Source organism: Ischnura elegans, chromosome 4, assembly GCF_921293095.1.
Source record: "Ischnura elegans chromosome 4, ioIscEleg1.1, whole genome shotgun sequence".
Classification (NCBI taxonomy): Eukaryota; Metazoa; Arthropoda; class Insecta; order Odonata; family Coenagrionidae; genus Ischnura; species Ischnura elegans.
In genome coordinates, this window is record NC_060249.1 from 41,654,866 (window position 1) to 41,669,313 (window position 14,448).

The window sequence follows — 14,448 nt, forward strand, 5'->3', positions numbered from 1 at the left end:
GCTTGAAGGTTTACTTCGCACATGGTCTCAGTTATTTTAATTCCTTCGTTATAAGCTGCCTTTTTTTGCTATCGCTATTCTATCATAACTGGGATACAATTCGTGTCCATGGCTCAGAGCTGTCCTACGAAACGACCGATGTTGACGCTTGGTCAAATCAGAGGCAATCATCAATGACAGTGCCTCTTCCACTGTCATCTCAGGGTGGACCTTTTCACTCGTCCTCCACTTTGAAAGAACTCTCTTAGCCCGAGTAGGGGTCGTAGTTGTTATTTCTACAATTAGGTGAGCTGCTGCAGTGTCTCCCCTCTCTCTCAAACTCACAGATGCCGCGAGAGCAAGCTCAGCAGTAGTAGCAGTAGTTTTTAAAGTTTGAATTTTCTTCTGCGTGATCTAACATTTAGGTGCGACATTTTTTTGGCCGCCCTGGAATGCCTGGCAAATATAATATGAATTTTGTAGCATGAAGCTACAGGGGGAATTTTATTTAGTCAATCAATTTGAGAGGAATAGATTTTTACAAAAATACAATACTCAACCGGCTGTCGTTGAAGTATCGGGAAAGTGATGCATAACAAATTCTGGAAATGTTATAGAGTCAGCGAGCCAACTTTTGTATCGACACAAAAATCATTCATTATATCGCAAACTCTCTACCCATTTCTTAAGGTATGGCCATAGAATGCGTTTTGTCAGGAAGTCATTGAGAAATTTCAGAGCATCAGGGCCTTGTCTTAATTCAGCCTCCGCGATAAATAATGGAGCAAATATTTTTTACCGAGTGAATGATTTTTTTTACCAATTCCAATATTATTTTGTAGATATAAAGTCATGTAATAATGTGAGGTGGCATTTTCTATGGAATGGCGGATGGAGCCTATGTAAAATTTAGAAATAATAAATTTGTCGAACCTATGGTTATCCAATGCCCTAATGCGTACACGGGGAGGAACGCATGGTAAACGAGTAAAGACATGAAAATCTGTATGTCAAAGTAGAACTGAGGGTATGATGCACATTTTAAAAAAGCTAGAAGTTCCAATGGAAATACCTCCGTTAAGACGGCCAAGGGCTCCACTCCAGGGTGTCATAAAACGACCGTTTTCGAAATTAGAATCCTGAGGGTCAGGGATCGGTGATTGAAGAAGGTATTAGGGTTTCAGCTGGTATCTTTTTGGTAGATCTTTTTGTATGAGTCCCAGGAAAACAACTCACTTTGTCGAGGTTTGAACGCTTTTAATAGAAGCATGGTCTTCGATCGTATCCAAAGATAACGAAATGAACTTCGATGAAACGTGCAAGTACATCGCATGAAAAACCTCCACTGACTTCACCATAGACCATCTGAGAATCGGTGTCTTGAAGCAAAACATAAAAATGGTGAATGTTGAGCGTTAAAACCCATACAGCTTCAATAACCTTACCGCGGCGCGGCTAATCCAACTCCCGACGCGCGGAGAAGAACCCTGCCGCGCGATCGAAAAATCAATGTAATTTCCGGCGACGCAAATTTATTTCAAAGAAAACTGCATAAAGACCTCAATAAATCTTCAAACAATGCTCTCATATAAGTTACTCTGCGCGACCTTGCCGAAAACCTATTTGAAACTCTACCTAAATGTAAAAATTCGTCGAAAAACAGTATCCGCCATTTTGTTACTGCATGGTAAGAATTTATGGGCTGTATTCTTTAAGATTACGGAAAATTAAAGAAAAAACACCATGCTAACAGATTATGTGGTTTTTTATTCGGCAAGAATCCACCCATAACTTCACCATTCACTTACTTTGGAAGATTTTCAGAGAAAATTGAAGACGGGCGTTTTTATGGAAATTTGCTCACGTTTGAGCCTCTGTATCTCAGTAACGGGTAGGATCTATGTCAAATGAAGTACATATCAATAAACTTCAATCATTTTTGAGTATACTTGCGAAGGTTCAAGTTTATTACTCAAAAAAAGCCATTTTGTAATTTTGTCCGGCTTTTTCCGAATTCCGCCCACTGTGCGTCGAGCTAAAAACATTCTCTGTCAATGGACCCGGGCTTACTCAGGCTTCCCTTTTGGGTGCAGTCGATGGAGACACTTCGTCACGTTGTTGATGGGTGGGGAGACTATAGCCAACAGGAAGCAAGAGCGAGCGACTCCTAACAATGGGGATCAAGGCCCGATTGATAAATTTCAGCGGGTGGTTCAAGTTGAAGCTCACATTCGGCATGGGTTTCCTCTGCCATAAAGCGAACGTAAACGCCTTGTCATCCTTCCCCTGACGAAAAAAGAGACCTCACCGTCAGTTAACGCCATCGTAATTCGATTGAAAAAATACCATTCCGTGGCAATATCATATGAATAATAGCAAATGGTCTCGTCCATACGATGCATTAAAGCTCTTTTTTTACTAAGATTGTCATGGAAATTTACTCTGAAAAATTACGGGTACCCGTACTGAATTTCATTTTTGAAATTAATCCCGTCGTTTATTGAACTAAGAGGGGAGTTTGTGAGTCCAGTAATATGAATGCAGTTATTTTTACTGGATTTTTTGCTAACGTTTTTTAAATCAGTGATGTAAGAAAAATGACTGACCACAAAAAAAGCGGTAAAACATAACGTAAGCAAAAATACAATCAGCAATGATTGTTGTACCCAACGCCGTATATCCTAACTTTTTTTTTAATACATGACAATCCCAAAGCGTGGGTGAAATTGAAACAAACATTGAATCTGTTTTTCAGTTCTATTATTGAACGGAAGACATGATACCTTAGCAAGAGAAAGATTTAGGAAATAGGGAATTTGGAATGTCATCATTGAATTGAATGTATGAAAATATGACATTTGAAATGTCATAGTGTTATTATCAGGTTCTGAGACTTTGATGTGAACCTACTTTGTCGGCATTTCTGAAATTTCACGAATATTAACCCTTCTGCGCGGAAATATATTTTTTCGAAGACATTCATGGTACGGGGCAAAGAGATTTCAGCCGTTACATACATGGAGAGTTTCATTAGGCCCAAAGTTTGAGGGCCAATCTTTCACAACTCGATAAGTACGCTACGAAAAATAAAATGAAAAAATATGGTGATTTACAAGCTTTGTAAGAATTATTAATAAAAAAATTGGAGTGAGACAAGTTTTCAAGTTCTCTTGGCTAGAGTAACGATAAATTCACTTAGAATTTGATGATTAAAAATATTAATAATTCTAATTCACTCATTGTTATCCAAGTATTGAGGGTTGTGAGCATTCATGCAAAAATGTTTGAAAGTATTATTGTGGTCTTGGTCCTTTCCGTTCAACTCCCTATTTGTGGAAGAGTGACGGCCAACTTCTAAGAATTGAGGCTCGACACGCGGAGTTCCTTCGATTCATCTCATGATCACTAAATTATTCAGAAAACCGTCAAAATTTCATGCCTTCTCCGTACTTTTATTTTGCAGCTGCTCCCTACACATTAGAGTGACCGGAGAATATGCTCGCTAGGGGTGAAATATCGATGAGGCACAAGCTTCTTTCAAATCCCAATAGATATAGATAGACTGCATCCAGCCAATTGGAACTCGAGCGGCTAGATATCCCTACATAAGTGCGTCCCTTCTAGCGTCTCAAGACGCTGTCATGATGAGCATCGTTTCAATATGATCAAAATCATCAACGACTAGTCAGTGAAATTCATTGGTAATTTAATTGATGACCGCCTTTTGTAATCATAATATAAATATATTGTATTAATTGCAATTAAGTGCAATTTTGTAATAATAATATAAAGATATATTATTATGACGGCGTTTGACAGCGCAACTACGGGGATAGTATTCATAGTTTCTACCGTTCTGTCCACCTATGGCTTTATACCACTGGTTTTGAGATAACATCCTGGTGGCGACGTTACACTAGCAAAATTTCCGTTTGTCTGAGTCAGTGGCGCAGCGAGGGAGGGGTTTTGGGGGTTAAACCCCCCCCCCCAGAGCTCAGAGAAATGCTTAAGTTTAATCCGTTTTACTTAATTGGATTGATATTACTTATGAAATAGTGTAATTATGAACAAAATATCCCACAGAAAGCCGTAAAACTCACTATTTTTAACCATTTATCTTAAAATTCCGCAATTATTATTAATCACGCACCTACCGCTTATCCTGGTGAGTATTCCACACCCCAAAACACCCCCGGTATTAGTTGCACCTAAACCCCCCCCCCCCCCCCCCCAGCCTTAATTCCTGGCTGCACCCCTGGTCTGAGTGATTAGAAATTTGTCCCGGCAAACTGAAAGATTGCTTGTCGATTGGTAATCCATGACTTTTTAGAGGAAAGGTGATTTGCTTCTTAGACTGTATCTCTGTCCTATGTGCTATTTAAATTACAAAAGGTATCCTACAGCTTTATCATGTTTGATAAAAAATCGTCTCCACCGGGATACGAACCTCTGGCGTTCTTTATTAAGCGGAGATTTTGGTCTTCCATAGTTTGACCCAAATATATTTAGTTCGGAATCGCTATGAAATCACCAGAAACTGCAGAGGTTTTTCTCGAAATACCACTGCAGGATAACAAATCTCACTTCAGCCATCATATCCTGGTCCCTTTTTGGTTCTGCCCACGTGAGAATGAAAATTTTCATAATCTTAATGTATTTGATGGTAGTGAGTTAACACGGCGTGTAAGTTCTTGGAAGATGTGCGCTGCTTTTTTACCAGTACTGCATATGAACTAAAATATTTAAATTTTTACTGAAACTGTTTGCAGGAAACTGAAGTTTATTTACTTTTCAAGTCTACTTTTTAATTTATTTTTAAACTTTATTATACACGAAATCTATTTTTTGTTTTCTTTCTTTGCAGGTGCTAAGGGGTTCATAAATGAATATTCAAGAGTACTGACTCCAAAGAAACTCTGCTCAGGCCATAATATCCTAGGCGAAAAAATATAATGATTGAAGGCGAGAAATGCAACTACGGATGGTATTGTCATTACATTGGAATTTTTTGTTTAGAGAGATGCGTTTTATATCTTTTATTTTTACGCTTTTGTTCCATATATTTTTTTGGCCCTTTCTGGTGAAGAAATTTAGTTAAATATTTAGTTTCCTCCATTGTATTCACGCCGTCGATGCGTTCGTATGAAAATTTTCACGAGCGCAAAAAATAACAGAGTGCTCTCAATTTCATGCAAAGTACTATTACATTTCTAAAGGTCTGATAAATTTATAAACGCGTTTCTCAAGCTATGAGCCATACTTTAGTCCAATAAAAGATCAATTTCATTCTGCACTTGAAAAAAAGAGCATGACCCCGAAGTTTGAATCGCTTGCCGTGTGTCCATTCGCACCACGACTGTGACGTAATTTGACCTTGGGTAGGTAGATGGAACTACTGTCACATTGCTAAAATGGCAAGTGTCTTCTGCTGTAAGGACAGTAGTCAAGCAGATCGAAATCAGTTTGTGGAGAGGATTTGCGCCTGGGAAGAGTAAATGATTGCATTATTTAACATCGTAAAATGTCGTGTTAGGGTAAGCGTCATCATTCAATGCCCGTGCAATATTAGTTTTAATTAATATATATGTGCCGCGGCGTTCATACTGTGCCTGTCATGTTTACATAAATATTTGCTATTTCATCTGTTGGATATGTAATGTGCGAATTTTCATTTAGTTTAGTTTTTAGTTATAATTTTTTATTTTCACACTCTGAACGGTGCAAAGTCTTTCAAATGTGCAATTTGCGATAGCCACTTCTTTTTGGATCGAGATTCAAATTCAACTTCTCGCACAGATGTTTTCTTAATTTTTGTTGCTCTGTGTTGACATTTGTTTTAGTGACTCGCGCAAGGTTGAGGGAGAAGAAATTATGTGTGGATTACATAACTTGGATGATTACCCATGCTTCCGATGAACCACGAAAATATCATGTTCGTTAAAATAATGTGCTGCTAATTGTGAATGCGTTCGTAACTTCTCAGCAAAGCTATTGATCGTGATTGAAAATGTGTCATGTTTAGTTGTCATTACATCCTCTTCATCATTGGACCCTTGTTTTGTAAACTTTGGCGATAAATCTGACCTTGAATTAATATAGAAATTTGTGCTTCGCAGGTAATGTCACCGGGAAAGAGGAATTCCGGGAAGACTTAAATAGGAAAATGGCATTTCTTTCTCAGCTGCAGCTTCTTTTATGGAAAAATATCATTCTTCGGAAACGGCAAAAGGTAATGATATCGAATGTAGTACTTATGATGACAGTATAATTGTTTACCTGTGACGGCGGTTACATTGAATTTATTCGCATCCCAATCAAGACTTATAAAAGCTGATCCATCATTGATTTGCTGAAGATTTTATTTCTGATCAAAAGCCGCAGTAATATGTACATTATATATTGTCTCCTCCTTTATTTGTATTAGGAGTTATCTCAGTACAATGCAATTATGATGTTTTTAGATTAGTATTCATATTTGCTCAACATTTGAGTTTGAATATTCATGTCAGAACCTCTTGAATGCATGTGTCTTAGTTTTATTTTATGTTAGTGGTTTAACTATTATGTGTGTAATAATTAGGAATGTAATATCATTCCCTGATCTCCTTTCATGGGAGATGCTTTTTAGTATCTGGCCATTTCCATAAACATTTCATTTTGACATAATGAATTCTGTTGCATGGCTAAGATAATGTTAACTTTTTTGAATGGCCTTTTATATGCTGAAAAAGGTTACAATAAGTTTTTAGTTGCACAGAGTTGTCCCATGAGAGGAGATAGGGTTGGAGAACTCTGGAGAATGCTTGTGTCATTCAGGCAATAGCTGTACCCCATTTACAATGAGCACCCTCTCCTACCCCATATAGCATTGTCTCTTGGACATGAATATTCAGGAATACGTCTGAAAAAACACTTTCTTTTGCTGTCTCTGTTGATGTGTTCCAACTCCTTATGTAGAAGTACTCTTTTGTTCATAATACAACTTTGGCTGGCTAGACTGTGGTAGAATTCTGCAAGAGCATCTAAAAGCTATCCCGAAATCACTGCTCTGTCGAGTAGAGTGAGTCTTGACTGATATGGCTTAACTTTGGCAAAATTATCTCTGGTAGCTTGAGCCCGCTTTGCCAAAAGTTTGTTCTGCCTGCATTCTAATTCATGGTCTAATCCTTATAGCTCTTGGATTTTGATTTACTTCTAGGCTTGGGCAAGGGAAAAAATTATACTTTGAAGGTCCTTGCAATCTATGAGACCTGCATTAATTCCTTTTGAAAGACTCCCATGGCCCTCAGCGGATATATGTACACAGTAAGGAAAAAATTGTAGAATGAATTGAGGTTTGAGCTTGCAGAATTCTAGACTACACGGAATGGTAAATTTTTTAGATTGATATTGGATCTCATTGTTGTTTGCTAATTTAAATATGACTTCCACCGTGCAAGAATCCACTGCAAATACATCTCTGAGGCCTCTGGAATATCAAATGTGTGGAATCATACATTTAAATTTTGGAACACAAGAGCTTCCAAACAGAGAGTGTTGCTTTGTTGTCACAGAATAATGTTTTTGTCCAAAATAATTGTCTCGGAGATGTTGATCACTGCTATCACTTACAAATTTCAAGTACCTGGAGAATTAATATATAGTATATAACAAATAATATAGTTAATTTATATAAAAAATGAATTCCTTAGTCTTATTTTAGTAATTTAACATAACTTCCTGGTAGTTATCAGTACTCTCGATTAATTTATTTTTAAATCTAACAAGGCTTAAGCTTCAAAAATAATTTTAGATGATTATGAAGCAGTGGCATATCTTACAGGTACCTCTGCAAGGCATTTTTGAGAAATTAGAGACTATTTTTTAGACCTTTATTGCTTTGTAAGATCAAGTGATGATATTTTTTACTTCAGAGTTGAAGTCTGGGAATAAGATAGGTCGTTGCATAAATATTTCCAAGGTTCACAAGTAATTTGTAATATTTGCTGGTGACTGATGTCATTTAATGCATAACTGCAAAGAGGGATATGGATGGTTAACCATAACATTCCCTAGTGTATATATTATCTCTGTGGCCATAGTGATCTCCTATGTAATTGACAGCTCTGCCTTTGCTTGCAAGAGTCGTTTATGGTGTCAATGAACGTCATGCCTTCTGGAAATATATTGATTTTATGATCATGTTTACTGCCATCGATTGAAAGGTCTTCCAACTCTTCTGCCTTCCCATAGCATGTGTGATTACCATATACTGTATGGGATTAATTAGAATAATATCTGAGGTTAAAAACGGGACTATTTTAAGAATGAAAAATGACAGTAATTGGCTTCCTATAGGGTGGTGTAGCCCCGGTATTGTTTGTCAAATATCAAGATTGTTATCATGGTGCTTAGCAGTCAGCCTTAAAATCTTCTCTTCATCTAAAATCTTTTACAATGTGAGAAAACTCAGGAAAACCATTTTTCAAATTATATAGATATTGGTGTAGCATTTAGGTGAACTGTGGAATATTAATTTTTCTCTCAGTTTTCATATTTTCTTGTGCTTCAGTTTTCATGAGATTGATTTATAATTTTGTTTCATTTTCAGCTGAGATGTTTGGTGGAGATAATATGGCCTCTCTTCTTATTTTCAATATTAATGTGGGTAAGGACTAGGGGACTGAAGCAGTATCGACATGAATGTGAGTAATATAGTGCTCAGAAAATTTCCAGTTAGAAAAACATAAGTTTATTATTCCTCTTAACTCTCTTTAGATTTCACCACCCGATTTCCCCATTTTACTCTCCTGGACAAGGATAATTTCCTAGTATTCAGTCATCCCCCTATATTTCTGTTTTGCACTCAATGGTTTGAATTTTTCTCGACATATTGCTCATTTACCTGATTGGAAAATCACACAGCTTAAAATGGTGTAGACATGAGAGTAACGAATGGCTGCTAATGAATTCTGGCAGTTAAATAATAGAATATGAATGGGCAGACAAGGAATCTTTTATTACTTTGTTTTAATTGTGGAGAAAATAAGTTTTGGACTTTGGAATCATCACCAAAAATGTGATTTGCTGTTCATTTAATGCCAGGTTTATACATGGCAGTTGCGATGCACATCTCAATTTGCTCATTCATAAGTTGAAGTGTTTATCTCTTCCTTGCATTTTAAATGCATTAAATAAAAATGCATTTTATTTACCCCTATCTTTCTCACCATATAAACTGTCCACATCCATCCAGTTGAGGTCACATTTCAACTTCCACTTGTGCTTAAACGATCTGATCTGTGTCAGTGGAACTGTACTGAACCTTTGTGTTTTTTGAGATTAGAATATGAAAGTATCTTTTGACGAGTATTTTTTGTGTGGTTTGGATTTTGACTCCAGTGCCTCTCAGCATTAGGACAGCATCATCTGAAATGGTGATGAGGTGCATCCCACCATGCAATATATTTCTTTGTTTGCTTTGATAATGATGTGTTCTTGGCACGGACTTAGAATAATCTTCTTGGCATCAAAACCAATTATATAGCATAAAATAAAATTTTGTGCAAATTTCCTAGTTATTCCTTCGCTATTATCCTTGAAAATCTATGATAATAACATAAGTATTCTATAAATCAAAACTCATTTATTATTTCAGCAACAGTGTCATAATTTCCTATAATTTGTCCCATTCAGCATGTAGTATGCTCAGCAGTAATTTGGTACATATTTATCACTCATTTTTCACAATATTCCTAGCTTGAATGTCTTTAATCTTTCCATGAGCTGAAAGATTATTTGCTATTCATTATTTGAGAGTTAAAATTTCATAGATGTGGTATTAATGTTGAAATTATTTGGCATTTTGACAATGTGAGTAATTTAATAAAATTTCTTAAATAAAAAATTTTGTAGTGTGTTCAGTTCTAGAATTATACTGGAGCATACATCCCATGTGTTTTTACAATAGCCTTATATTTTTTAGATTAATCTCTGGTGTTTGAAATTTTTTATTTGTAACCAAAATTATGAAGTTAGATTCTGTAAACATTACATATTACCTGTGTACCTAAGTTTTAATTTTTGTGGAAAGCTTAGCTCTCGTCAGTGATGTGTTTTTATATTTTATCCTATTCAAAGTGTCTGCCTATAATAATCAGTGTTAATATTGCATTTTTCAGGTCATTATCAGCAGAAGGCTATGCCTTCTGCAGGAACTTTGCCATTCTTCCAAAGTTTTGTATGTGCTTTTAATAATACTTGTCATCGGTATGAGGTGAATGAGACAACTTCAGGTGTTATCACCTTTGACGATTCCATGTAAGTATATTGATTAAATTTTATTGATAATCGGATGATGATACATTATTTAATAATCTTTTTATTCAGATACATCTGAATTAAAATATTCTGGCAAGTTAGTTACTGGTAGGGAAGGTTGTATGCAGTATTTAAATAATATCTAAGAGGCTGAGTTTTAGTTTTGTGTTGGAGAGAAGAAAACTCTTCAATAACGTAACTTTCTATTTTCACATGCCAGTTATTTTGGGTCCTTTACTATTGGTTTGGTTATAGGTACAATCAATTGAGAATAGTTTTGGGGGCATGGACATCAGATGATTGAGCACCTCAGTGTTTCTTTGACTAATACAAAAACTGTCCCGTGTGAGGCAAATTTTGACTTCTCACACTGGTCATATCTCAACACAATTTTTGCTTTGCTTTCTAGCATTGATTTATTGATTTTGTTTGGAATGAAAAGTGAAGCTAAAGTGAAAGTTCTCATGCTACTAAATTCTTCCTGAAATTTCAGAAATAATTGTTAAAAAGTCTTATTGATCATTAATATCTGAATGGGATTGCTAGATATGTGGGCTAAATTAATCCATCTGTATCATTTACTTTTTTCATTGCCAAGAGGAATTCCTATAAAGTACGGGTTGAAAGTGAAAGACTAATAGTTATTTATGCTTATTGATAATGTGTAGCTGCAACTCAGTGCATCTATCGTATTTTGGTGGTGCGTTTTGGTGGTTGTGTTTTGTATCTGGAAATGTTACTGCTGAATGCTTTGCAATGAAATTCTGAATTCCTATATTTATGATGCTTTCATATAATTTCATTTCTGTATTTTCTACTATTTATGCTATAATCCATTCTATTGGGTAGTTTTGGGGGCAAAAATATAAAAATATTGAGACACTCTGTGGGAAGATAAATGTTTCCATTTAAGAATTGAAAACAATAAATAAGCATTTACTTGGTGAAGTCTTCAGTAATCCAGTTTGATTTGACCTTGGTCATGTTTACTTCTTTTTAGAATTGTGCGCTTGTTGGATGAATTAGAAACTATTGGAAGAGATGAAGTTAAGCAGGAACAGTTGAATGGCATTCAGCATGTTTTTAGTGATGTGAAGGATTTAGCTACTTTAATTAGAAGTACTGTGACTCAGGAGAAGAAAATCAATGGTGAGTATAAATTTTAATTGCTCAATTTTTAATGCGGGTTAGTCCATGCCAACTCAGACTGGAACATATCATTACTCCTCTTAAACTTTTGATGTTTGAGTTCTCATTGTATACTTTCGTGGTCAGTATCAATCTATGAAGAATAAATTCGTAGTAATTAGTATCGATTTTTGTTGTTTGGTTCTGTGAATGATTTCCCAACTTCAAATGTTGATAGTCATTTTTTCCTTATTATTTAAATTATTTATTTTATTCTTTCATTTCCGATTTTGGACTCAATGGAATATTTCTGTTGTTATCTCCTAAAATTCAATTTGATCAGTGATTGAATTGTTTTTTGTTGCTTAAGTTCCAATATTTCCTTTATTTGCATGAAGTTGTTGCTGTGGCTGAAGTAGGTATTGCAGTTCAGGGTTTAAAATCATCGCAGTTGTAAAGATTTTTCAGAGAAATCCAGCTATTCCTGGAGTTCTTTGAGTGCGGCATTTCAAATTTAGCCTCTGTTCAGCACAGAGGATATTAAGCTATGGTCCTCTTGGCATTTTTGTTAGGAGCTGGCAAATATATAATTGTCTTGGGTTTTTCTCTTGGAGCAGTCCTTGAAATACTCATGGTCCTCGAAGGTGAAAATTACTGCAGCTGTTGGTCTCTCCCTCAAAAATTATGTCAGCCAATCCTGTTGATCCACTTTGAGAAGTGACCTAGTATCTATTCTTTCTATCTATGGGTAAATTTTCATCAGAATATAGGGATGCATTTTGAATTATATACATATGTTGAGGAAATACAAGGCTGTAACAAGTTGGGCACTGGTGAGCGTAGGGGTTCAAATCCTCCTGCGAATTATTAGGTAAATTAGATCTCAAGTATATAGGGCCCTCATATTATGTCCTCTGAAGTGTAATATCATTACCATTGGACCTGGGCAAAATATTTTTCTAGCTTTGGCTTTGAATAAGTGAATTTTGAATTTCAAATGGCATGGAATATAAGTAATTTCAATCCTGGAGAACAGCTTTCTTCATGCAATGTATGTGTCTACAATGGAAAATAAGCTTTTCTTTGGAATTTATTTCAGCCAAAATTGAAAATAATTTGGTTTAAGCCCAAAATTTATTATAAAGAAGTGCAGTGAAATCATCATTTAGGTACATACTAATCGAGTCTGTGTTTTTGATCTTGCTAAAAGGATTTGTACAAAGGAGAGGAATGTCCATTTAGCTGTGAGCAGTTCATTACCGTTTGAATTTGTGTTTATTACATATGATGCAAGTAGCCTTCTCAATTCTCTATCATAGCTTAGAGGTGCAAAATAAAAAAAAATATCATTCAGGATAAGGTAAAGCCTTTGCTGCTGAAGCAGGTCTTTTATGTCACAGTGAAAGCACAACTGATAAATAGGTCGTCTGATTGCTGTTCAGCTTAGCTGACTTCTCAGGTTAATTTTTCTCTGGCTGTTGGAATGATGTCAAAGATTGCCTGTTTTTCTGTTCTCATTTATATATATTTCACCTTTTCAAGTAACTAAATAATTGGTATCAATCTATTGCAAAAATGACAGGAGCAGTTGGGACATTCATTGAATGGCAGTGAAAGTAAAATTCATGTAAGATATTGCTTTGAAACTATTTTGATCATATTATATTTACATGTACACTATTAGTCTATTACCGCAGTATTTTCAAGCTAATGGGCCCTGAAAGTTTGAACATTACCAGTAGTAAGCCAGTTTTAGGTAGCCACCAAATGAATTACTGTCGTGAAAAGGAATAGCCTCGAAAAAGTGTTGTAATATTTGAGCAGGTATTATCATTGAAATGATAGAATGAATTTTTGGGAGCCTAGTGCCGTGGCTAAAGATTTATAAAATTGTAGATGAGAAAATTGAAGGCTCTTTTATAAACCCTTGTAAAATTAAATGGCATTAAATTTGAGTCTTTTCCTCATGAGTAAGGAAAGAGAGGCAGTTTGTGGTGTACAGCATAATATTTCTCGCGGAGGACAGTATTTTTAGGCTAAAATTATATTATATACTTTAAGTTTTTTAGGAGAAATTCAGCTTTTAAAGACCAGATTCCTATAAGTTTCCTTGAAAAGTCTTTCTGTGGAAAACATGAAATTTTTGGGAATGAAACTTCTAAAATTGGGTTATCACAATAAAGAAGTAGTAGAAAAAGCTGTTGAGAACATTTGAATGCCTGAGTACCTATTTTGCCGTTTTTAGTTTTATTTTAATAGTTGGTTTGGTGTAGATCTATCGGAAAAGAGCTGTTAATCCTGTTATTTGGGCCCTCTGTAAACACAGTGCTCCACAATAATCCAATGAATGCTGGCCCTTGAGATATTGCCCTCATGTATACCCTTTCTTGTGGTGGGCTTGGCTTCAGGTGTCAGGGTTCGTGTAGTAAAATTCTCTTGCCATCAAAATGTAACTTAAAATAAAGATTTTTTGTATTCATTGTTAGCTCATTTTTTCTCTGGCAATTGGTTGCTCTATTGTGTATCACTGATAAGCTCATTCAAAATTTTTATTTTATTGTTTATCTTGGTAAGAGTTTGAAAAATTAACCTATTCAATCCAGAATATTTTTTTATTTTGCACTTTCAAGAATATGGCTGATAAGGGAAGTTTTTTACCAAAACTTATCTTCCTCTTCCATCTATCGGGTTCTTTCAATGAATTGTTTATCCAGTCTAAGTCAATGATCCCACTCTGATGAACTAGTTATATTCGCATAAACAAGGCTGTATCCAGAAAAAATTATGGAGTTTTATTATTGAGAAGGGACCATTTTTTGGGGGATGAGGGACACTTAATACCCATCCCCCAACATTTTCCGTCAGGTTTGAACCCCCAAACCTGCCTCACTCCCAACTGACTACCCTCCCATGGGCTCATTTTGTGGACGGGCAATTGGCAATATATGCTTTAAAAACTCTCCTGTTCGTATGACTCGCATCTTCCTTACAGTATACATTCAAATTATTACTATTATCGTTAATCTTCTGAAGTAGTATTGG

General features: G+C 35.6%; 1 protein-coding gene across 4 annotated transcripts in view; it reads left to right on the plus strand.

The window, feature by feature from the left end:
* LOC124157355 (phospholipid-transporting ATPase ABCA1-like) overlaps positions 1 to 14,448 on the plus strand; it is a 127,789-nt gene that overhangs the window by 45,851 nt on the left and 67,490 nt on the right. For 2 of the 4 annotated variants that reach the window (XM_046532014.1, XM_046532017.1), the window contains exons 1-5: positions 5,355 to 5,513; positions 6,096 to 6,208; positions 8,570 to 8,663; positions 10,140 to 10,278; positions 11,279 to 11,427. In XM_046532014.1, coding sequence (XP_046387970.1) covers positions 6,143 to 6,208; positions 8,570 to 8,663; positions 10,140 to 10,278; positions 11,279 to 11,427 — 448 coding nt within the window. In that variant the 5' untranslated portion in view covers positions 5,355 to 5,513; positions 6,096 to 6,142. Of the gene's footprint in view, positions 1 to 4,843; positions 4,964 to 5,354; positions 5,514 to 5,814; positions 5,912 to 6,095; positions 6,209 to 8,569; positions 8,664 to 10,139; positions 10,279 to 11,278; positions 11,428 to 14,448 lie in introns of those variants that run through there. The other 2 variants (XM_046532015.1, XM_046532016.1) reach the window with 2 other exon arrangements.